The 24,237-nt window shown below is 30.9% G+C and overlaps 1 protein-coding gene across 3 annotated transcripts in view; it reads left to right on the top strand.

The window, feature by feature from the left end:
• Nucleotides 1–666: 666 nt before the first annotated feature.
• Nucleotides 667–24,237, top strand: part of EPHA3 (EPH receptor A3) — a 427,207-nt gene continuing 403,636 nt past the window's right edge. For 2 of the 3 annotated variants that reach the window (XM_031958855.1, XM_031958856.1), the window contains exon 1: nucleotides 669–1,189. In XM_031958855.1, coding sequence (XP_031814715.1) covers nucleotides 1,102–1,189 — 88 coding nt within the window. In that variant the 5' untranslated portion in view covers nucleotides 669–1,101. Of the gene's footprint in view, nucleotides 1,190–24,237 lie in introns of all 3 variants that reach the window. The other variant, XM_031958857.1, reaches the window with a different exon arrangement.

The raw sequence follows: 24,237 nt of genomic DNA on the forward strand, positions 1-24,237 counted from the left end.
GACAGGGAATTCAGTGATTTATTGTCCTGAACTGTAGGTTTGATTTGTGTTACTCTCATTTATACACATGATGCAATAAAAACGATCATAGGATACAAGGAGAGATCAGAATATTAAGTTACATTTTGGACTCTTCTTTGGGTTCTGCGATTGTTTCTCAGTTTGGGGAAAACTTGTATATATTTTTCTTTAAAAACCCACATAAATATATATGTATTTTTAAAAATAATATTTCATCTAAAACTAGAGACTTTCAGAAATAATGGGGCCTTAAAAGTAGGTAATTTCACAAGTCAATAAAACATGTATGGCTGAAGTTTGGGTCTTTAAAAATAAAATAGAACAGTATAGAATAATTTTTAAAGGAATTTCACTTCATCCCTTTTAGGAAAAGTAAAAGGCAGACAGATTTAGTCAATTAAATTTGGGGTTCCCACAGTTCTTGGGAAGTATATTGCCATTTGTATCACTAAAAGTTATTAAAGAGGGTTGTGACTGAATTCCTCTAATAACCTCCTAAAATAAAAGAATTTGATTTGGAGGAATTTGGGGCAGACGAAATGTTCCCATTTCTCTAATGCCAGAACATTTTTTTAAAATTTATTTATCTGTTTCTTCCTTTTCCCCCTAGTATTGTTGAATGCTTCTTGCCTGGGTTTCGGTTTCTTCAGAGAAGTAAGCTACAAAGCAAGTATAACAAACAAAATAGCTGCTTCACATTGAAAATAAACATCATCTGAACTCGTCCACCCTCATTCCTTCTTCTCCCCTAGCAAAGACTGGATTTCCTGTTCCATTTGTGATTTTTTTTTTCTTGGTCCTTCAGTGGCTGTGGGCTGCCTCGCTCCGTGTGTCTGTCTGATCAGCATGTCCTCCTCCTGTTCCTCTAGCTGGAGGTCCTTGGGGCACTAGGACCCAGTGAGAGTCTCCCTGCAAGGCTTGCAGAAAGGCAGTAAGACTCCTCCTTATCTCCAGTGTCAAACTTGACATCAGCCTGCAAGCGGAGCATGGTAACTTCTCCAGTAATCAGAGCTCTCCCCCTCACATCAGTGGCATGCTTCATGGAGATATGCTCTTCTCACTGCCCTCTGCACCAGCAACATGGATTGTCACATCTCCATCCTCCTCTTTCTCATCTGCTCAGCTCGCAGCTGCTTCGGGGAACTGATTCTCCAGCCTACCAATGAAGGTAAGCACAGTACAGGCATGGCAAGCGGAACTCTCGCACTTCGGAACGTTGCACGTTCTCATTGAAACCTTATTCACTCTTTTAAGATAGGATTTTAAGGGTGAAACCGCACTGAGGGTAAACTGAAGACGTGCTTTTATTTTCGTTCGAGAAACAAATCTTTCAGAATGTATTTTCAATTGGATGCAAATTCAGAAAATTGACTTATGTGCTAATTACCAAGCAGAAAAAGAAAAGAAGAGGCTTTAGATTTTACGATACAGTGTATTAATTGCCACATTGTTCAAAAATTATTTTATCTAATTATGATTGTGTGGTCCTCAGAGAATAAGTTTAAAAGAAAAAAATAAGTACATTTCTCATATCCCTAAAGACAGATTTCACACACACAGAAATATGTAAATATATATACATATATATATATATATATATATATATATATATATATATATATATATAATGTGTGTGTGTGTGCGTGTGTGCATGTATATATGAAGAATTGTAGCTTTTTTTTTTTTTTTGGATGGTCTGAAAAAGAGCCTGTCTTTGAGTAAAGAGTTGTATGGTGTTTATGTTGTCACTACTTCACTGCCTAGATATTGAAGTACTGTGCATCTCACAAAGGTGATGTTTCACTGTGTGGAACAGACATGTGCCATTATCTGTATAAATAATATTTATAGGAATTTCTGGAAGCTTAGGTTTAAATATGTGCATGTGAAAATAAACAAATATATTAAATTGTGCATGGATCCTAAGCAGATGGGATGAATTACCAACAAAAAATACAACAAAGTGAAGGGCACTTTATTGATATCAAATTTTTCTTCCTACAATGGGCATACATACCTTTTCACTTGATAAAAATCCAAAACCAATATTGATAGCTTCTAGATTTTCTGTAATACTTCATACTTAATAATTACTCTATCATTTTCTAATCTATCTTGAATATAAAGTTCATAGGGACAATCCATATTATATATATATATATATATATATATATATATATATATATTTCATTGAGTGGGTACATAATAAAGAACTTGAAGCTTTGATGTTTTAAGTAGTAATTTTCAAATGATAGTAAAATTAAACAAATGTTATTTGGTCAATGATATTTAAATTAATAATAAGCTTTTTATTTGTAAATTTTAAAAAATGTTTTGAAACTTTTTCATTAAATAAGAAGATTGCCACTCTTTTTGGTGAGTTACTTTCATTAATAAGTAAAGAATAAAATTAAGCTCCTATACTTCTGAAATTTGTTTACTGACTGGCCATTTTAATTATAACAGATAATGCATAAACCTTTCTGAATCTTTCTTTTTAGACTTTTATTCTTTTTGAATTGTGAAAGTGAATATGCTAATATGTGAAGATCATGAAAATCATTTCCATCCATTACAAACTCCTCTGTAGACAAAATTAATAGTTATTTGAAAAACATTGCCAACTCTTCTTTTTGGATGAAAGTCACTTTTGGTTATTTTTTTTTTTTACCTTGGGCACAGTATCAATAAGTAAGCATGTGATTTTAATGATATTAAAATGATTAAGGAGGTTAAAATATTGTGGATACTTAAAAATAGAAAACAATATTGTACTTTCCATACTTGCTTAAGGTATTATTCATATAGGACACTAATAATCTATTAAAATAACTGTATGCAAATAATCCTGAGATTTTTGTGTTTGTAGAAGATGTAACTTTAAGTAAAACTATAAGATTGATGCTCTAAGAATTAGACAATCATAATTAACAGAAAATATTGGAATTGGAACAATCCATCCCAGGGAGTGAATTATTATTGAAACTAAACTGTACTTTATATACACTTAAAGAATGGTTGAATTGATAGTATATGTAAAAGTGAATTTAGAGATACACATAAATGTGTTAAAGCATACATTAGGAACATCCATACATTCACAAATGTATGCATATACATATAGTCTGCTTTTAATAGTTATATGTGTATATGCATATAAATAAGCACATGAATATATTAAGATAATTATTTTGCTATACTTACTATTTAAATTAAATTGAAATTCCTTTCTCATTCATAAAATAATTAATTAATCCTTCCAAAAGATCATGCCCAAGGCAACTTTATCGTTTCTTTGTAGACTTGCCTTTCTTCTTCAGAATAAAAACTAAAATATAAACTTTTGTGGATGTAAATAAAGCCTATTAGCCCAGTCTAAGGTTTATGCAAATATTTGATTAGAAAAAATAGTTACTTTTTGTGGATTTGTGTTGCCATAAAACTTAATAGATTCCACACCACTTGCAAATAAAAAATTGTGTCATAAAACACGCATGTCATTTTTTGAAGACGTTAATTTGGACAGAGTGGAGCACTTCTGAAAATTTGGGGCATTTTCTTAATAATATTATGTATTGTCCCTCCCTCTCTTTCCCCTACTCTTTCCCTCCCAACTCTTGTTGCTAGTAATTTTGACAATTTATTAGGGGAAATATTGTATAAGAAAGATTGACATTGAATTTAGTTTTTTTTTTTTTTCATAAAGTACAGTGTATACTTAAGCCTTAAAGTTCTACATAATTGTGATCTGCTACTAAGGAACTTAAATTCATTTATCAGATTTCATTTGGAAAATTGTTTGGATTATCCATTTTACTTGTATTCTACTAGAGAAGCATGTCTTTTGGATATTTTTTAGATATCATAAAATAATAAATTATAAAGAAATAAAGAGAAGGTCTAAATGTGGTCATTGAATTAATTAAATTAAATTAATTAAATCTTTTCTGATTTAACGATTTGGGGATTAATATAAAAATTGAAATTCATGATGTCTAGGACAATAAAAATGAATTTAGAAATAAGTTTAAAGTAGAATCACCAATTTTTTTTTGTTTATACAATACTTTACAACCAAGCTCTCTGGAAAACAGTTGAAAAGATGCGTTTACAATTTGCATATCTGGACAATCTGTAAATCTAAACCCTTCAACATGAACTTGAACTTAAAGTGTATATTTTAAGAACTTTTCCAGTTTCTCAGGTAGATCTAACATCCAGATAATAATCCTCCAAATGAAAATCTTATTTTTCATAATGAAAAATGATAATGTAAGAACTGTATAGTAATTAATAGTTAGAGATTTGGAATTTCCTTTTCTTGACTTCTTTCAAACCTCCTGTCCCCACCTTTGTCATGATCATAAGAATGGATGAGTTAAAATATATGAGAAAGGAACACTTTGCTCTTTGTTCCTTCATTTAACATAGGACAAAATATTCACTGAATACTTTGCTGTTTTTTTTTTTTTTAATGCTTCCTGTTTAAGGTTAATAGAGCCATGTTTATTTATCAAGATGTAAAATGTTAGGGGGTGGAGTTCGCAATTATTTGTGAATCTTATTTTGCCATGACATTGACATAGTGCAATATTTCAGCAGAGAAATTAAATGTGTTAAAATTCAACAGCATAAAAATTAGAACAATATAGTTATATGTTAATATAGTATAAATATTTCTAGAAGGGCTTGTTCATTTTGATTGCTAATATAATATTGTTTATTTAAACTAATAAATCATAGATATTTGACATATTATCATATACCAAATTAAAAATTCGTGACTTCACAAAATACTACATAGAAGGATTACTACATAAAATGTGTTTCCCAGTTGATCAACCTTCTAATTACTTGAAATTATCTGATCACCTAGTAACATAGGTTCAGTTAAAGTTTAAAAGAAAAACTAGTGGATTTCCAATAAAGTTCAGCATGAACTAGTCATTGAACAATAGGTACATATCAGTAAGAATTAATATTTTATTAGTCATTCCTCAGTATTCAAATACACTATGTTTGAAAAGTGCATAGAAAACTCCTATACCATTATTTCAACTCACTCTCTCTCTCTCATCTCTTTTTATATATATATATATATATATATATATATATATATATATAAACATTTATTTATGTATAGTTTTATATATATATATCAATACATTGTTATATAATAAACAACATCTATACATGTTCACACATAATTTTTGGAAAGACACAATTTCACTAGCAAGTGGTACATATTACACTCAACTGAATAAGTTGTATATTTGTGTAATTTAATAGCTTTGTTCCAATCTTTCTGTAACAGTGCTTTTTGCCTGGGGGTACTAGAAACCTTAATTTTACTGCTTTATAATCCACAACAGTTAACACTTGACCTAGGTCATTAACAGGATTATCAACAAATTTGTTTAAGATTTTACTGACAACCTGAATTGCTTGGATAATATTTTGACTGTACAGACAGGAAACTTCTTAAAATTTATCAAAAATGCCACATAAAATAAATTTATTTTGAATATATAATTTCCTAATTAAATAGATATTCATAATATGTTTAAACCATCTGAAGTTGTGGAAAATTGTTCCTAATGGTACTCAGCAAATCCTGCTTTTATAACATGATAATATTTTATATATCTTAATATGTCAAATAATTGGCATAGATTTCCAAATATATAACTTTTCTTTACAACAATCTATGGCATTGTAGATATTTTTCTTCTTTTACTTTATTGGTGCTATGGTTGTGACAAGGTGTTAAAAATATAATCAATTGAACTATATACTACTTTACATATTTAAATAACTATAAGTATTGCAATAGGGAAATTATTTCATAAATCTTTCTGATCATATATCTTTATGGGATCATGGTGATATTTGATGGGAAGATTATCTTTGACATTGAAAGCTGAGAGATATAAAGCACACAGTCGACCCTAACAAAGAAACAAACCTGAAAAGAAAGAAACAAACACCAAATTAAAAGTTTACTTATTAAAAAAAAAAACTAATATTATAGTCTTATAATTGTCAACCTTTAGTAGTATGTTTACTATATTTCATAAGTTTTACATAAAATTTTCTTTTTATAAAGTTTTAGATTTTCTTCTTAGACTTCTTGAATTGCAGATTTTCAATGTTTCACTTTGGTTCTTGAAAATGTTGAATTCCAAGAAGAAATTCATTATTTTAGTTCATGCAAAATTGGTAGTTATTGATGTACTCAAAAATTTGTTTGCTCTTATAAATAATATCATTTTTATATTTACATTTTATACTTACATATTGCTTTTGGTTGATGTAATATCAGAAATGAAAAATAGCATGAATTTAGGATTCACTAGAAATATAAAATGCATACCATTTAAAATTTTCCAATACACTTGACATTCTGATGTATTTCAAAAATTTTACAAGGAAAACCCAGTTTCTTCATAGAATATTTGAAAACTGTATAGTTAAAAATTCAAGACATAACATTTTCAAAATGCTTAATCTTATAGCTTTATAGAAATAGTTATATCTAAAAAGTTAAAATTCACTTAAAGTGTTTGTGATGTGGCCTGTCTCTGTTATGGAATAACTTTGGAGTAATATTGTTTGGCAAGAATATAAATTGTTGAGGGTAAGTGGGCTTTTGAGATAACATTATTTTGTGCAAACACTTTTCAATCAGGTATTTTCTGATTTTATTTTGTAAATAAACAATGAGCCTCAACCTTGCCCCAACCCTAAAAATTATGTAGTTGTTTTCATGTAATCCCCATTTGATGAAAGGTTTAAACGTACTGATGCAGGTGTTCTCTTTTTGATTTTGGCTTAAGCGATCTGGATTTTATCACCAGTGAGGGTCACTACCGAGCTATTACCAAATGTACAAGTAGCATTCCACAGCTTTTTCACATAAAAGCTTGGCTGGTGGTATGAAATATCCATTATGTTACTTATCCAGGTATAACATAGATCTAGACTGCCACTATATTTCTTCAAGAAACTCAAACTTAAATAACTATAAAGTATATTTGACTTTTTGGAATTGAAACAAAATTGTATTTCATCAAAGTAATACTAGAGAATTTATAAAAAGTTGAAGATTAAGGTGCTGAATTAACCAAGCAAGAAAAGATATCCTTGTTTAGGAAAAAGTTCAAGGGCATATGTACCCTTTCTCCATGTCATCTCTAAGACATGATTACCAGATGCCTGATATCATGTACCAGCAGAGTCTGGGCAAGAAGGATCCCTACAGGGAAAGTCATTTACTAAATATTTTACTTTCTTCAAGCTTTTCTTGGTATGAAAAGAAACTTAGTTTGTAAAAAGTCTTTATAAGTGAAAGAGAACAGAAATGGATCATGGAGACAAAAATATAAATAACAATAGAGTTCTATTATTCAAATAGCTCAATAAAATGCTCAAAAAATGTAAGTAGAATCTGCAACAGTTCCCTGCCCTCATTCCCCCAAAATATAGGGAATTTAACATAATTGCCAGATAGTCAATTTTAGTAAAAATTACAATAGTGATTTAACTATTTAATTAATCATTTGATCAGTATCTATTAAGCAACTACTTTCTTTCAGGGCCTGTCTTGAGCGATTTTATATAGACATTAACAATAGTAAGCTTTTTCCTAGTTTGATACCCTCCACCACACATGTCCCTCCTCCTCCCCAATTTTTTGACTAAAGAAAGTGTTTGCTCAAGGAAAACTTTAAGGTATTAACCAAAAAAATACCTCCCATTCTGCTGCCTGGGTGAATGCATACAGAGGGAGGATGGAATAAAAGTGCTACACCAAATACAGTCTTAAACTTGGAGTGATGTTATTAAACTAGAAGCTCAGAAAGTGGAAACCTTTTTTCCCTCTCATTTTAAAAACTATGTCCTGCTGTTCCAGTCAAAGCAAAGGGCGAAAATTCAAGTGATCTACTAAAAAAAACAAACAAAATGCTGAAGTCAGAATAATAGCAAACAGAGAAAGAATTTAAAAAAAAGTGGTAGAATTGTACAAGCAATTAAGTAAATACTGGGGAAATAGGGGGGAAGAGTGTTTGCCATGGATAGTGGAGCAAAGTGTTAACAATGATTTTTTTCTTTCTTCATATGACATTATTCAGGTTATATTTTTAATGTAAACCAAGTTGCAAAGTTTACATTTTAAAAGAAAAAAAAGTTAGTGGAAATAATTCTGAACAGAGAACAAAGATGGGCATCACCTCCTGACAAAAGCAAGCACTTCTAAGGGCTTTTAAGGAGAAAAAGCTTCTTCTACAACTATTATGGCTAGGCTTCAAGGTGTTACAAGTGGAAACTGTATTATGCAGCATAGCAAAAACTTCCCAGGAGTGTTTCTCCATGTGTGTTCCTACATATGTATTCCCTTTTCCTACTGATGGGATAGATATTTGTGAGAAACTGTGGATCAGCTTTTTTGGAGGAAATGGTTTATTGCTTGTTTTTTTGTTTTTTTTTGTTTTTTTTTTTCTGATGACTATTTCATTAGATATAATCTCTTTAAGGGAAGAAAATCTTCCCACTGTCCTACAGACTCAGAGAGAAATAAGCTACACCCTCTAATTAATATGCATATATAAAGTAAGCCTGTGTGGCTTTCTACAGATGCATTGTTCACTCACATTTAAAAGATAAGAACTCAGTGCCTAATCAGTTATAGGAGATATGTTAGGGGTTAGTCCAAGCTTGGAGTTCTGCTCCTTACCCTTCAAGTGTTCATGTACACTCTCTGTACCTCAATTGGGCCCCTGCTTTGTGTGACCCTCACTCTCCCTACCCCCAGGAAGCTGAGAATCCTGGATCTGTCTGGCTGTCCCCACCCCCTCCTATTCTCACTGTTCTTTTCTCAGGGAAGAATCTCTCTCACTGTAGAAACTGAGAAGCTGAAACCCTCTGGCTCCCTGGGGAGCATGTATGTATGTGTGTATGGGGATTGTAATGAGGAGGGGGTTGACTCTGTCTAGAGAATCTCTTTATTTGAAGATCTATGCCTCGGGAGGTTTTAAAGAATGGAAGAGAAGGTGTCAAACTTGCACTTCATTGGGGATATTCTCATTTGGATCCGATACCCCTTGAAATCTCAATGGGTGTCAAAGTGTGAGGTTGCTGGGATTTCAAATGCAACAAAACATTAATTCTGAGCTTGACAAAAGGAGAATCAGCTCAAAGTAGGGTGGCCATCCTGGGAAAAGGATTGGAGTTGCTCCCAACTTGGGATCATTCTCAAATGCTCTCCTGAATCCTAGAAATAGGGGTGCTCCTGTAATCTTGTTCATATTTTTCATTCCTCTGTTTATAGTTTGCAGCACCTATCTTTGGCGGGGGAAAAAAATCACTGGTGTTTTTTGTTTGGTTTTTATTTAGACCTACTTTTCTGATTTCTCTTTATTGTTAACATTAACTCTCAAATTTTAATTTACTATTTATTATCCTTTTTCTTCCTTTAAGGAAGACATTTACATTATTTCCCAAACGTGAAATGGTGATCATATGTGCTTTAACTTCTAGGATTTTACTGATGTACAAGAAAGCTACTTTGCAAAGACTAAAACAAACAAAAACCCCATAAAACCTTTGTACATAAAATTCTTGTGTGTACACGCTTTACATAGTGTACTTCTAAGAGTGCTGAATTTGAAGTGAGAGGATCTGTATTGCATCCTGGCTGGGTTACTTGCTATTCTCTTTAATTGTATACAAGCATTTCATGTCAAGTAGAATCAGTTTCCTTATTTGTAAAATAAATAAACAAAAATTAACTTGGACTAGATCATCTCCAAGGTTCTTTTCTGCTGTAAATCTTATGATGGGGATGGGAGGAGGGGGAAGGGAAGAGGCTGTTGAGATACCAACTAAAATGATTAGCTTGCTCTCAGTTAATGGGCTGGAAAGTTAAACAAAAATATTTGAGTTTTCTTTTTCCACTCCATCTCGAAAATACTTTTCTGTCATATTTCCTGACAAAACATGTGCTCCTTGAGAACACACGTTTGTTCTCTATGGTCCTCTTCCTAGAACTTTTACCATCACTGATACAAAGGATGTCCTTAACACATGCTTGCTAATTTATCAATTGGGGAAATTGCACTATTGGGTACTAGACTCCTCTGGGATTCATTCAGAAAAAAAAGTTGATTTGCAATATAGAACTCCTTGAAGAACTAAAGAGGAAAGTTTTTGTGAGAAATACAGTCTTAAAATTATATTCTTTCCTCTATTATAATTTTCTCCAATTTCTAAAGGTAGAGGCAAAAATCTGAAAGGGAGAATAAAAAAGTTAAGATTTTTAGTTTAGAGATTTATCCTATCTTTCATATTTAAAGAGCACTTTATTCATTTGGAAGCACTGATAGAAGGTAGCTATTTATATGGCCTTGAAAAGTAGCAAATTAAGTCAAGGGTCATTATATTTTTCGCAAGGATATTTCAGCACAAATGTTATTCATTAATTAACTCCATAAATTCTGTTATCCTGGCAAACAGCAAAAATAGCATATCAATGACATCAGTTTTCCAAATCAAAATTTTAGTGTCTTGGTTTCTTCAAAATGACATATTTTTTACTACTATTATCATTATGCTATTCTCCATGTTCACATGAAAACACTTAAGTTTCCCCCCTGAAACAATCCCATAAGAATAAATGAGAACGGTTAAAGTAGGGGGTTCTTAACCTTTTTCTGTGTCATGGACCACTTTGGAAGTCTTATGAAGCCTATGGATCCCTTTTAAAAATAATGTTTTTAAATTTATAAAATACAATACATAATATTACAAAGGAAACCAATTACATTAAAATGATTATCAAATATTTTTTAAAAGTTCTTGAACTCCAAATTAAGTAAGATCCCTGATTAAATGCTGACTGTGAGGATTCACTTTGTAGTTAATTATGTACATATATCTTCACTTTAAGATGTTAATTCTTTAATTGTGGGTTTATTTCATTTTTCTCTTCCTATACACTGCACCAGAATCTGATAATATGTATTTAAATGCTTATTGCCTGTTCTTATAGATTATTTCAAGTTGGCAATTCACTTTAATCTATTTCATTTGTAAATTTGCATTGATTTGGTTTGCTTTACCCTCAATCAACACAAAAAAAATCTCTCGCTGTTATTGTAGATTCTTAATATTGGGTAGTTTTTGCCTTTTATCATGGCTTTTTTATTCAAGATCTGAATTCTTTTGCTTGCTCAATTATCTTCTTAGTTATCGTCTATCTATCTTATCTATCTGAAAAGAGAATGAGAGACTACTAGTTGGTTCTTGGGTATAATTTTATTTGGGTCCACAAAAATAATTAACTTTGCTGTGGATTGATTATTCATCAAGAAAAAAAAATCTTCTTAAGATTATTTTAAAAAAGATAGATACTCATAACTGTGTAAATCAGACTGATATCTGCCTATTTTAGTAAAAATTTAGGCCTATTATTTTTTACTTTTACTTATAGTAAAACTTTTCTTATCAATATGGGATTTTAAAATTCCCTCAACTATCTTAGCAGGACTCAAAAGAGAGAGGTAGCACGTTATTAAAAGTTAAATATATTTTTGTTTTTGGATTTTCAGCCCTAAATTGATAGTCTACAAATACCTTGAGATTTCATAAGGACTTAATTGAGAAAGATAGTATTAATTTAGAGTATAACTTGACCTATATATTCAAAATTCAGTGGTATAATATGCTGCTTCTTTTGAGTAGAAATGAGGACTAGGAAAAATGACTGTCATATTTTTGATGAGTATTTGGCTCATTCCTTGCCTTTGCAAAAACAACTTACACTAATATATTGCTATATACTTTGCAGTATGAGTAGTATTCTCGGTAGCCCCTCAGTCTTGTTCTTTATCCCATCCTCCTATTATATTCCTTAAGCTGACTCTTTCCCAAAATACGACTAAATTAAATTCCCTGGATGGACAAATAACTTCTTAGAATTTTAATAAAATCAAATGAAGTATTCTTAAATACAAATTAGAAAGAAAAAAAAACCTAACCAAAATGCTGACTCAGATTCTTGCAGCTGTTTAAGTCTAAATTTGATTCAACATTTGAACAATTTTATTTTGTTTTGGAACATTATTGATCAATAATTTTCAAAGATGGCATAGAGCTAGAAAAGCAGCTGTTTTATGCAAAGTGTGAGCTGCCAGTTGACCTTCAGAAGCATTTAAGGCATATTTAATGGGGGCAATGAAAACAGATTAGATTGTTACTCCTCAATAAACAAAGTATAAATACATTAAATGCTTTCAACTATTTCAGAACATTTAGAAATTTGTTGCTGTTGTTGTTGTTGTCGTTATTTTTGGTGTTAAATATAGAATGAAATGTTTTTTTTTTTTTCAGGATGCTATTTTATATATAGATGGCCTTAGATAATCATGATCTTAAAATTATTATCATAATTTTAACTTATATATTTCAAATTGATAATATGGTTTTAGATTCCTATGTTTAAGCAGTGTCTTGAAAATTGCAGTTGGCCTTTACTCCATATCTTGGTCCTAATATAAAATAGCAGAGCTTTGACTCTGCATGGTGTCTTTTGACCAGAACCTGCCAATTGCAATTATGTGTACTTTTTGTCTTACCTTGACTGAATTAGTGAAATTAGACCATGCTCAGTAATTAGTGGTTTCAAAAAACTTTGAGGCACAACTGCTTCCCTTTCAGAGCTTTTATGTTTAGAAGCACAGATATTCCCTATAACAACCACAAAATGGGCTACATGGATAATCCCCCAAAACCAAATAATGCCATCACGTAAAAATTAATATCAAAAAATCTACATATATTTAGGGGGGAATTGAAATAATTTAATTGATGAGAAATAAAAATATTTCCCCTTTAAAAAGTTCTCTCCAGCTTTGATTCATTCATTTTCTTCCCAACATTGAATTCTTGGAAATCAGCCAAGGTTACTTATTCATCTTTTCTACTATCCTGTCCTCTATCCCTCACACCGATAGGAAAGGGATTAAAAAAATAATATCAGAAGCATAAGATTCAGTATGCATCTATTGAGTTGAATCAAGGCTTAAACAAAAATAAAAGAAACTCTCAAAGAATAGTATTGTCACTAAAAATGTTGCACTTAGATCTCAAATTTCTCAAAATAACATTTTTATTAGTTCATCAGAATCATAGTTTGATATCAGATCTCTAACAAAGGATGAACTCTCCAGAGACACATAAATATTCCTTCCACAACCACCCCTACTGTGCTTTTCTTTTCTTTACATTTTTTTTTCTAGAGAGAATCATGTATCACTTTAGTTTTTAACTTCTGTAGCTAGGTCCATATAGATTGCTGGACTTGGAGACAAGAAGATGAGTTCAAATGCTGTCTCAGACTCTGGACAAGTTGTTTGATCTATCTCAGCGTTATTCAACCCCTTGAAAAATGGGGCTAATAAAAACAACAACAAAAACATTATATAATGTTTTATAAACTTTAAAGAGCCATAAAAATGCTAGATATTGTCATATAATCTTTAAAGACCCGTGCAAATGCTACATTTTATATTGGATAGTATATGTAGAAATGGGGAAAATGATATTTCCTAAATTTAAAATACCTTTACCAACATTTATACTTTTTAAAAAAATTAAGTTCCCCTTCTCACATCCTGCACAGAGAAATATAGGCTAGGTTCTACTTTATTTTAATTGTCTTAATGTATCAAATTTTTATATTATCCATTAGATCCTACATTAAATTATATCAACCTCCTGCTAACCAATCACCAGATTAGAAAATGAAAAAAAAATCTAAAGACAGTCTAAATTTAATGAAGGAATAAAATAAATAATTCATTAAATTATAACAGTTTTAAAAATACACTAAGACTTTTGGGGTATCTTGTATATAGATTATAATAGCCTTCTGGGGGGAAATCAGCACAAATATAATGGAATACATGGAAATAATTTATATAAACTTTGCTCTTATAACTAATATCATTTAATAATAAAATAATTTATTTTTATTTGTCTGCTTTTTTAATCCTTCACCTGATAAGATTTTTCTCTATCGTGGCAGTCTATTTTAATAGGAGCTTTAAAAAAAAGTAATGTATTAACACAAAGAGCACCAACATTTACTATTTTTGTGATGATAGGCAAGAAGTTTCACTAGTTTGAGTATGTTTTCCCATTTGTAAAAAAAGTATTTCCATGACTAATCTAAAGGTTATTCTCACTAGGAAAGTACCTTGTGAGATTTAAAATTCTAGAGAATTGTGAATTTTTATTGGATTTTTTTTTCATTTTGTCCTAATGTAATTTAATTGGTCAAAGTGAAAATTTCTAAAATATTTTAGAACAAGTTGCTTAACCTGGGAACCACAGAACCCCTATAAACTGTGGATAGATTTTAAGGAGAGGGTTGAACTTGGAGGGGGGATGGTATTGCATCTTTATTTTTACTAACCTCTAACTGAATATAATCAACAGACATTTTTCTGAGAAGGGTTATATAAACTTCATTGGACTGCTGAAGGGATCCAAAAAAGTTTAAAAACTCCTTTTGCAGAGTGAGGGTTTAAAACTGCACCAAAATTAGATGATGCCTAACTAAAGCAATTATTACTTAATGTGAGATGTTTTGAGGTGTTTGTTTTTTTTCTGCTGTGGTGATGATAATTGTCATCAAAATTTTTCCTTCTCTTATCTGAGAAATCTCAAAATATTTGTTTTAAATATTGCCTAGTAATACTTTTAGTATATATACACCTTTCCTCTTAATATAAATAACTCTTTTCATCTTCTGATAGCTAGGATTTTTTTAAATAAGATCACTCCTTAGAAAAAGTTTGAAATTAACTAAAGTTTCTAGTTGTTAAATAAAATTTACGTTTGTATTTTAGTTTATTTTCTTTTCCCCATAAATCACCATAGTCATAAAATACACACACATAATTTTGAACTTATGTATTTTTCTCTAGGAATTTCTCTTTCTGAGCTGTGATGAAGTAGCAATGTACAGCTTTTTATAAAATTATAATCTTGATATTCTAGAATCACCCAGTTGAACAAGGAAAGATCATGTGTAGTAATAGAAAATATGGCTGAAATGTTTCTGTTTGTCACATAAAAGTTCATGAAGAATAATGGCCCACACTTCTATTGTATTTTGAGATTTACTAAGTGAGATAAACAGTGTAACATCATCCCATTTTGCAGATGCAAAAATTTTAAGACTTACAGAAATTAAGTAACTTGACTAAATTATCATACAAACAATAAATAACTCCAGGTCCTTTATAGAAATGGATAATTATAATAAAATTTTAGCTTATTTTTTCTTCCAGGATAGTGTTGTTCTTGATAAATTCATTGTTGTAATTTTATTTTTTATTTTGAGAAAAACAAAAATTTATCCCACTTTAGTTTTAAGAATATTTTATATGAACATAAGTAGAGAGCAGTGGGTTTCGTTTACAGGCTGAATAGGATTAAGATCTAATTTTAGTCTGTGAAATTCACTTATATAATCCAAAATAACTAAGTTCTAAATGGTGTGTTAGCATTGAGGCTAAACAAAACCATATTGAGCTGTTTTGAGTATTTACACAGTGATATTCAATCAAACATTTCTTAAGCATCATCCTTATGCAATGGCCATGAACTTATTAAATCCATCTCAATTCTCTTTCCTCTTTTTCTAACCCCTTTACAACCTTGGATTTCTTTCATGAGATTTATCATTATTTTATTTAGAACTTGATCACATAAGTAATACAAAATTGGAGGATTTTATTTATTTAGTTTTGTTTGTTTTTTAAATAACATTGCTGTAAATAGAATGCAAAGATATTATATTGTCTGAATACTCTTTTTCCTGAGCCTATAAAAAGTGTTACTGAGATGCAAGTTAATAATAAATTACCTGAAAAAGAAACCTACATATTTTCTTCAGTTTCTCCTAATGTATATATAATATATACATTACAATTTTATATACAATATATGTATATACAAATATAACATTAATATATCCATGTATGTATCTATATATGTATATAGCATTTAAGAAATTTTCAAATGTGTAAATTAGACATAAGTAAAGTCCTAGTCTTTTCAGTTGGAAAAGCATAACTTATAAATCTGAACATTGCAATGATCATTCAAAATGAGTCACATTACTTAGGTGAAGATTATTTAATTCAATAAAGCACTGAAGAAGCCTGCACTTTAAGAAAGTTTTCCTAGGGAATACATTCATTTTTTAAAAATTGTTTTGCACATGTGATATACTATAAATGCTATTTTTATATTGCTTTTTGAAAAATGTCTTATTTTGTATATTTTTAAGGATGAGTTAGGGAGCAATTAATTATCTCAGTTATGAATGAATTCTAATTGCAACCAATTCTCTATTACGATTACTTATAGAATTAAGCATTATATGAGATAACATAAAAGTAATGTGTTTGGGGGGAGATATTATATTGTTCTCTTCCATTATTTTCTTTTGGCTGGCCTTAGTTTTTGCTCTCTGATAAATGAGGAATTTAGATTAAATAAGAACTTGGGGTTTCTGATATTGTTTGATAACAATGATTACATTACATGCTACTTGCTTTATAAATATTCTCAAGGGATGCTCACCACAGATAGGTTATTCCCATTTTAGAGTTTGACAACTGAAGCAAAGATTAAAGAACTTGCCCAGAGTTACTAATTTAGTATATAAGAATGGTTTTGAAATTGACAGATTTGAATTCACATCTCCCTAACTCAAGATTGAACAGCATATGTCAATATGCTGATTGCCTCTAACACAAAAAAAGTTTAAGAACCCTTAAAATAAATGTCTCTAAGGTTTCCCCCAATGTCTAAATCATTTGATTCTATAAGTTCTGTTAAGAGTGAATCTCCCCTAGTACCAACTCTTTCGTCAATGACAGCAGTTGCATGGATGATCTCTCTTGGCCTTTTTGGCTGGTGATAAAGAGGCTTTGACTACAGGGACAAACCACTGGAGTCTTGTTCTTGGCTCCACTGATAGCTGCAGCCTAGTGGCCTTAGATTTATAATGGTGGGAATTGGTGACAAGGAAGGATAGTATCTCCCCCAATCCCGGTCCTATAGTTGTTTCTTTAGTCTAAACCATGCCTACCAGGCTTATCTTTTGGCTTTTAAAGTTTATTACAGAATCCATTTGAAAATCTTGTTTGGGCCAATGACTCAGAGTAAGGATCATCTTTTGCTGGTCAGAATATAAAAACCCCTGACAGATCTGGTATGCAGGAAAAGAAACTGCATTGTAATCTGACATTTATTTAACTCTCTATTTTCCGAAAATCTCACACTTATTCTTGGCTTTCCAAGTCCATCAACTTTTTCAAAACTTTTACACATTCAATCCACATGCAGCCTATATGTTGTTGCAAGTTTATGATAAATATGCATTTTTCCTTCACTTAGCATGTTACCTTCAATTTGAAATTTTTCTGAAATGATAGTGTTCTATGATTAATAACAGCATAGCATTATTAGGGACTAAAGAAGTGGACTTCATGACAATGAACAGTTTGAAATCATTAGAAGTATTGGATAGTTTACAGGGGAGCTAAAAGGTATAGTGGATAGTATGGCAGGCCTGGATTTAGCAAGGCTCATCTTCTTGAGTTCAAATCCAGTCTCAGACATTCACTAGCAATGTGATCCTGGGCAAGTGATTTAACACTATACACTTCAGTTTCCTCATCTGTAAAAGGAAATTACAATAGCATGTCGGTACCATGGCCAAGAAAATAAAGAGCCAAAAATGACTGAAAAAGACTGAATAACAAGAAAAATTCCATAGTTTCCCAAAATCAGGTCAAGCCTGTTCTACTATTTAGTTTTGGAAGTAGACATTATCCATCAACTGGATGACAAAGCTTTATAATCTTCTGGGACTTGATTCAATTATTATAATATCTTCTGTGAAGAGGGCATTTGAAGAATTTCATTAATAGATACTCTATCTTCTACAACCTAGGCAAATACCTTTGGTGAACACTGATCTGAATTAACTCTTTGCTAGATTCAAAAATCAATATTATTCAGTAATAAATGTTATTATTAAGTAAAGTTATTTCTAAAGTTGCCTCAGTCATAAAGTCTTATAGGAATTTAGCTTAGCATTACTAGGAGCAGCAATGGAGTCAGCATTGGATTCTGAGTCAGAAAGATCTAGTTAAAATGTAACCAGACATGCTTACCAGATGTATGACGCTAGGCAAGTTATTTCAATAATCCTAGAAGAAAGGAAATTAAAAAACAAAACAAAACACAAGTTAAGTGACTTGTTCAAGGTCACAGAGTTGGTATTTGAAGCAGAATTTGAACTCTGCCCCAAATATTATAATAATAATAATAGTAATGCAAATATTATCTAATTTAATCCTTACAACTTAGCATATCTCTGTTTTATAATAGTAGATGCTTCATAAATGTAAGTTTTATTCTTTTCATTAGTCTTCACATCAATATTTTATCAATTCAAATCTGCATTATTATATAGTGTATTGACAATTGACTATGAAAGCTTTCATATTTCTTTTGTTTTTATCTCTTTGAAAAATGCAAATCCAAATGAATCTTAAATTTTACTTCATATCTATGACAAAGGAAACGAAAATGGAAATAGTATTAGGATTGTGGAAAGACAGTAATGTTAAAATACTGTTGGTTAAGTTGTAAATTAGCGTAACCATTTTGGAAAATAGTTTGGAATGCAAATAAAGTGGCTAAAATATTCATATCCTTTTGCCCAGATATTTTACTTCTGAGTTCTTCCCCAAGATCATCAACAAAAAGAAAAGCTCTATATTCAGCAAAATATTTATTGTAACACTTTTTGTGTTAGCAAAGATTTGGAAACAAGTATTTATCAGTTGGGGAATGGCTAAACAAATTGTGACACATGAACTTAATGGAACATTTCTGTGATATAAGAAATGACAAATATAATTAATTCAGAAAATCATGGAAAAATCTTTATGAACTGATGCAGAGGAGAATAAAGAAAGCCAAGAAAATAGTATATAGAATAACAAACAACAAATAAATATTGCATAATTACAAAGAACAAGTATGTCCCCAAAGAAATGAAATGAGAAGAGAGTTCCCATCACTCCTTTGCAAAGATCCACAGAATGGAATGTTTCACATAAGTCAGATATTAAAGGAAAAAACTGGGTTTTGATGAATTTCTTTTCTTGTTCTTTTTATGTTTTTAATCTTCATTGCAAGGGAAATATTCTCTAGAAGGGATAAAGAGAGGGAAAAGAATAAGGAAAACTAGGAAAAATCTAGGTTGTAGTAAAAGACAAAGATTAATAAAAGTCATTTTTAAAAAGTAATATCTTTGGCTAATAAAAAAAACTACAACAAAGTGTTGTGGAGATAAACTTTGATCTATAAGAAACCTTAGATATTATCTGGTCTACCATTCCCATTTTATAGATAAGAAAACTACTAAAGGTCAGGAAGATTCAATAGCATACCTATGGTCACAAAAAAATAGAAAATAGTACATCTGGGATTTGATTTCAGGTCTTTTTTATTGTAAAACCATTTTTTACAACACACCATGCTGAAAAAGAAACAACCATATGAGCATTTGCTGATGTTTTTGTTAACTTCTTTTAGAAAATGGGGAAGGAAACACCATCTGTGATGGTGTTCTATTTCAAAAAACAATAATGTAAGTATACCTTATATTATTCTTTCGGGATCGCATAAAGCAATTTATTTAAGGAGGATCAGGAGGCCAAAACTGGTGTTATTTTGGTTGTTATCTTATTGAATGAAACATGTTAAAAGACACAACTTGTGACTGGATCCAATAAATTTAACTAATGCATTGTACTCCTACAAAAGGCATGATCTTATATTTATAATTTAAAGTCTAAAAGTTTCATGTGACAGTGTCATTTTCCCCAGCAGAACTTCATTTCTGATAGAATTCACACTGTCCTTGCTTCTTTCTTAATAATTGTCATCAGATATTACCAAAAGTTGATTTTTGAAGTTTAGAGCTTGAACTAAAGTGACAGCTGGGTGAACAGTTTCCATAAAAGAAGAAATTAGGAATGAATATATCAGAATTTAGAGTTCTCAATGTAGGATTTAAAAACTAATTAGCAAAATGGAAAAAAAAATGAATCCATAATAAAGAACTTTTCTAATGGAGTAAAAGAAATGAACAGAGTTGGATCACAAAAATTCTGTAAAAGGGTAAAAATCAGGCAGAGGAGAAACAAAAGGCAAAAAAAGAAAGAAACAAAGCCATCAAAAGAACACATGAATTCTCTGTGAGTCAAAGTGATTGAACTTAAAACAGGATACAGAGATTAGTTTAAGGAACATAGACCTTCCTGAAAACTATAACAAAAAATCTAAATGTTAATCTGTAGAATAAAACAAAACTTTTCAGAACTTCAAAATAGAGACAATGAATTTTTCCGGTAAAACTCTAATATTCTAAACTCCATAGCACATAGAAGTTAAATTTTATAATTTCAAACAAACAATAAATTTTGCAAGCATCTAGGAGAAAGGCCTTCAAATACAAAAGAAAGTCATTTGAAAAAAGTAATAAAAAGAAGACTTTTAATCAAGTACTCAAAATTGTAAATGGGGTATTATATTCTGAAAAGCAATGCTTAGGCTGCAACCCAAAATGACATAACCTGTAAATATGTGCTAAATAATCAATTAACAGAGATGGATATTTAACAACAGAGAAGGGGGGGAAGGAAGGAAGGAAGGAAGGAAGGAAGGAAGGAAGGCAGGCAAGAGAAGGGAAGGACAGAACAGGACAGGAAAGGAAAGGAAAAAGGAAAAGAAAGGAAAGGAAAGGAAAAAGGAAAGGAAAGGAAAGGAAAAAGGAAAGGAAAAAAGGAAAGGAAAGGAAAGGAAAAAGGAAAGGAAAGGAAAGGAAAAATGAAAGGAAAGGAAAAAGGAAAGGAAAGGAAAGGAAAAAGGAAAGGAAAGGAAAGGAAAAAGGAAAGGAAAGGAAGCAAAAGAAAACGAAAAAAGGAAAAGATATGAGGATAGGAGCTGGCTATCAATCAAGCACAATAAGAAATGTGAATAAATACAGCTCCCCAGAAGAATATAAGTAATGGTATCAATTAACTCATCTTTAAATTTACTTTTAAAAAAGGAAAAAAGATAAAGAGCAACCCTTGAGGGGAAAAAAGAAAATAAAGGATTATGAAGGCTTTTTAAAAGAATGTAAGAAGATAAAAGTATAAGCAGAATTTAAAGAAACTGGAGATGTGGCAGTTGAGTATCAGAAATGAAATATTATGGACAAAATCCTCTCACTTTCCCCTCAAAAATGGAAAATTGTATTTTATGTGACAGAATAACAGAAGAGTATACAAATGATGAGAAGGGAGGTGGGAGACAAAGGGAACAGATGATGCACTCCCAAGTACATGGGTGAATAGTAAAGAGATGGTAATTCCTGTCGTTTTCTCAGTAAATGGGGGAACTGCAGGATAATAGGAGAGGGACTGAATCTGGGAGAATGAATGGGGAAGTGTCACTCCAAAACGGGTAATGGGTGCCTTTTATGAAAGATGCGGAACTCAAATTGGGTTTAATCTAAGGTTAGTTGGTTCATTAGAATTTACCTTCTCTGAGAAAATATTGTGCCTCTGTAGGCAACATTCCAGCCAGGAGTAGGGATTATAGAATTCCTAAGAGCATCTGGCACTCAGAATCATGGTGATGGTAGGGGTAGGGGAATCCAGAGATTAGAGAGCATGCCTTTTGGGAAGGAAAATGAACAACAAATCAATTGAAACAAATCTATAAGTTACAAAAAAGATGCCTCCCTACCCTTTTGAGGAGCTCAGGGATTTAGAAGTGTTGAATCTTACATAAATTGTCAGACTTTTTTTTGATGTGTTGGTTACTTTTGTTGAACTATTTTTTGCTGGATTTTTCTGTGTTTTCTATTTTAAAATTCTATATTATAAACTACAAATCACTAGGAAGATATGGGAGGATGAATATATATCAGTAAATGTTGATGAAATGAAAACAAAAGCTATCTATAAAAATTTATTTTGAAAGAGACTAACATTTATAGAAGAGTTACATTAGTGAAAGGACTTTTACCAAGAATTTCCTAGATTGATGAAATCTCACACACACACACACACACACACACACACACACACACACACACATACACACACACACACTCAGTCAGAGGGGTGGGGAAGAAGGGGGTAGGGGGAGAGAGTAGAAGGGAGAGAGAGAGAGAGAGAGAGAGAGAGAGAGAGAGAGAGAGAGAGAGAGAGAGAGAGAAAGAGAGAGGTTTTTTTCTGTATCATGAACACTAAAATTCTTTTAATAAATGTGTCTTAGGGTAAATTCTTTGAGGTCAGGAACTTATCTCTATTCACCCAATATTTACCATAATGCCATACACATTTAGGTATTTATTAAATATTTGTTGAATTGAATTATATCATGAATGAAACCTGCTTAAAAACCAAACAATTCAAAATGTACAGATTTGACATTGTGTTACACTTAATAATAAATCTGTGGCAAAACACAGTTCTGGAAATATCATGAATATGCTTCTATAGTATTTTTGCAATAGCTATGACTTTATTGGACCTTTTCTGCAGTAGCTGAACATACTATGTTTTCTTATTTTAGAAAATAATTTAATCATAGATGTCAAATTTAATAGATAATTTGTTTCATTGTTTTTCTTTTACTATCAATTCAATAGCATCTGGTGTTGGAAAAAATGATAGCCACTTTCTCATCATTCTTTCCCATTTATCCTTGCTTATGGGTCTTCCTTGAATGCTATAATTGAGCTTGTAGAATTCCAGTACATATTGAAAATGTCATCTCTTCCTTTCCTTTACTTTATAATATCAATGGCCTCTATATATTCTGTAATTAATTATAAATGATTGATGAAAGAGCAGCACTTATCTAAGCAACAAGAAATATGTTATTGATGTCATTTGAGTACATCCTGTGTTATACTCATATTTCACACTGATCGCTGCTTATTTGGAGCCTACAGCAATGATTCTCTGTTAGTGCTACATATTGATATACCTGGTATGGATCATGTTAATAAATATGTGTATAGTTTTTATAATCTTATAATCAATTTTAGGAGTCAGTATTGTCTAGAATGCTTGCTAATTTCAATCTAAAACTCTCACATTGGAAAAAAACTCATTTGTTATTCATATATAAAAAACTTCATTTTTAATTATAAAGATGTAAACCTTTTTGTGCTAATAATTGCTAAGCATGATTGCAAATTACCCAACATGTTTTTTTCATCTTCTTAGTTTAAACAAATATTCTGTCTAATATAACTAGGAATTATAGCCAGCTATTATAAAGTATAGTATCAAAAATGAGTTCTTGGTGTTGGGTTAAACAGTTGAATAAATACAAATTAATATTTGCTAACATAAATATAACATTAAAAACAAATGAGTTTTGTAGTAGAAAAACATAATGTGTCATTCACTATTACCAACTTTAATGACTTTTGGTTATACTGATAGAGATAGGGACTAGGCTTGTGATTTCATCAGTATAAGGATTATGACATAGAATAAAATCTGAACTTGTAAAGAAGTAGAAAATCTTTGCAAGCCTACAGAAACTTTTGATTACCTTCCCCTAACCCACACATAAACTGGCAGTTAAGTGATCTTTTTATTCATCTGGCATAACTTGCCCATGAGAAGTGCAGAATAAAATCCATTTCTTTGTTGATGCAAATGATAAAACTATTTTCAAATCAAAAGGAGATTCAAGAGAATTAACTTCAGTGTAACTTATATGGTGAAATAGGTCTATAGCTACCTTATGATTTAATGAATTCAGACAGATTTATTAGAAACTTTTGTTTTAAAATATTCTTCTCCATGCATTCATTTTATTCCAAAAGCAGTGAGCATAATTCTTTTATCTGTTTCTGTGGTGAACCTCAGAGTTACCTGAATAAATGATCTATTTCAAGGATCACCAGATAAAGACTTGATTTTGTTAAGGACCCCTTTTGCTTCAGAGGCAACAAGCTCTGTTATAATAGTTCATGTCCTGCCTCTGACAAATACTAGGTTTATAACTTTGGATAATCCATGTACTCATTGCCTCAACTTTTAAGATTAG

This window comes from Sarcophilus harrisii, chromosome 3 (genome assembly GCF_902635505.1).
Source record: "Sarcophilus harrisii chromosome 3, mSarHar1.11, whole genome shotgun sequence".
Taxonomy (NCBI): Eukaryota; Metazoa; Chordata; class Mammalia; order Dasyuromorphia; family Dasyuridae; genus Sarcophilus; species Sarcophilus harrisii.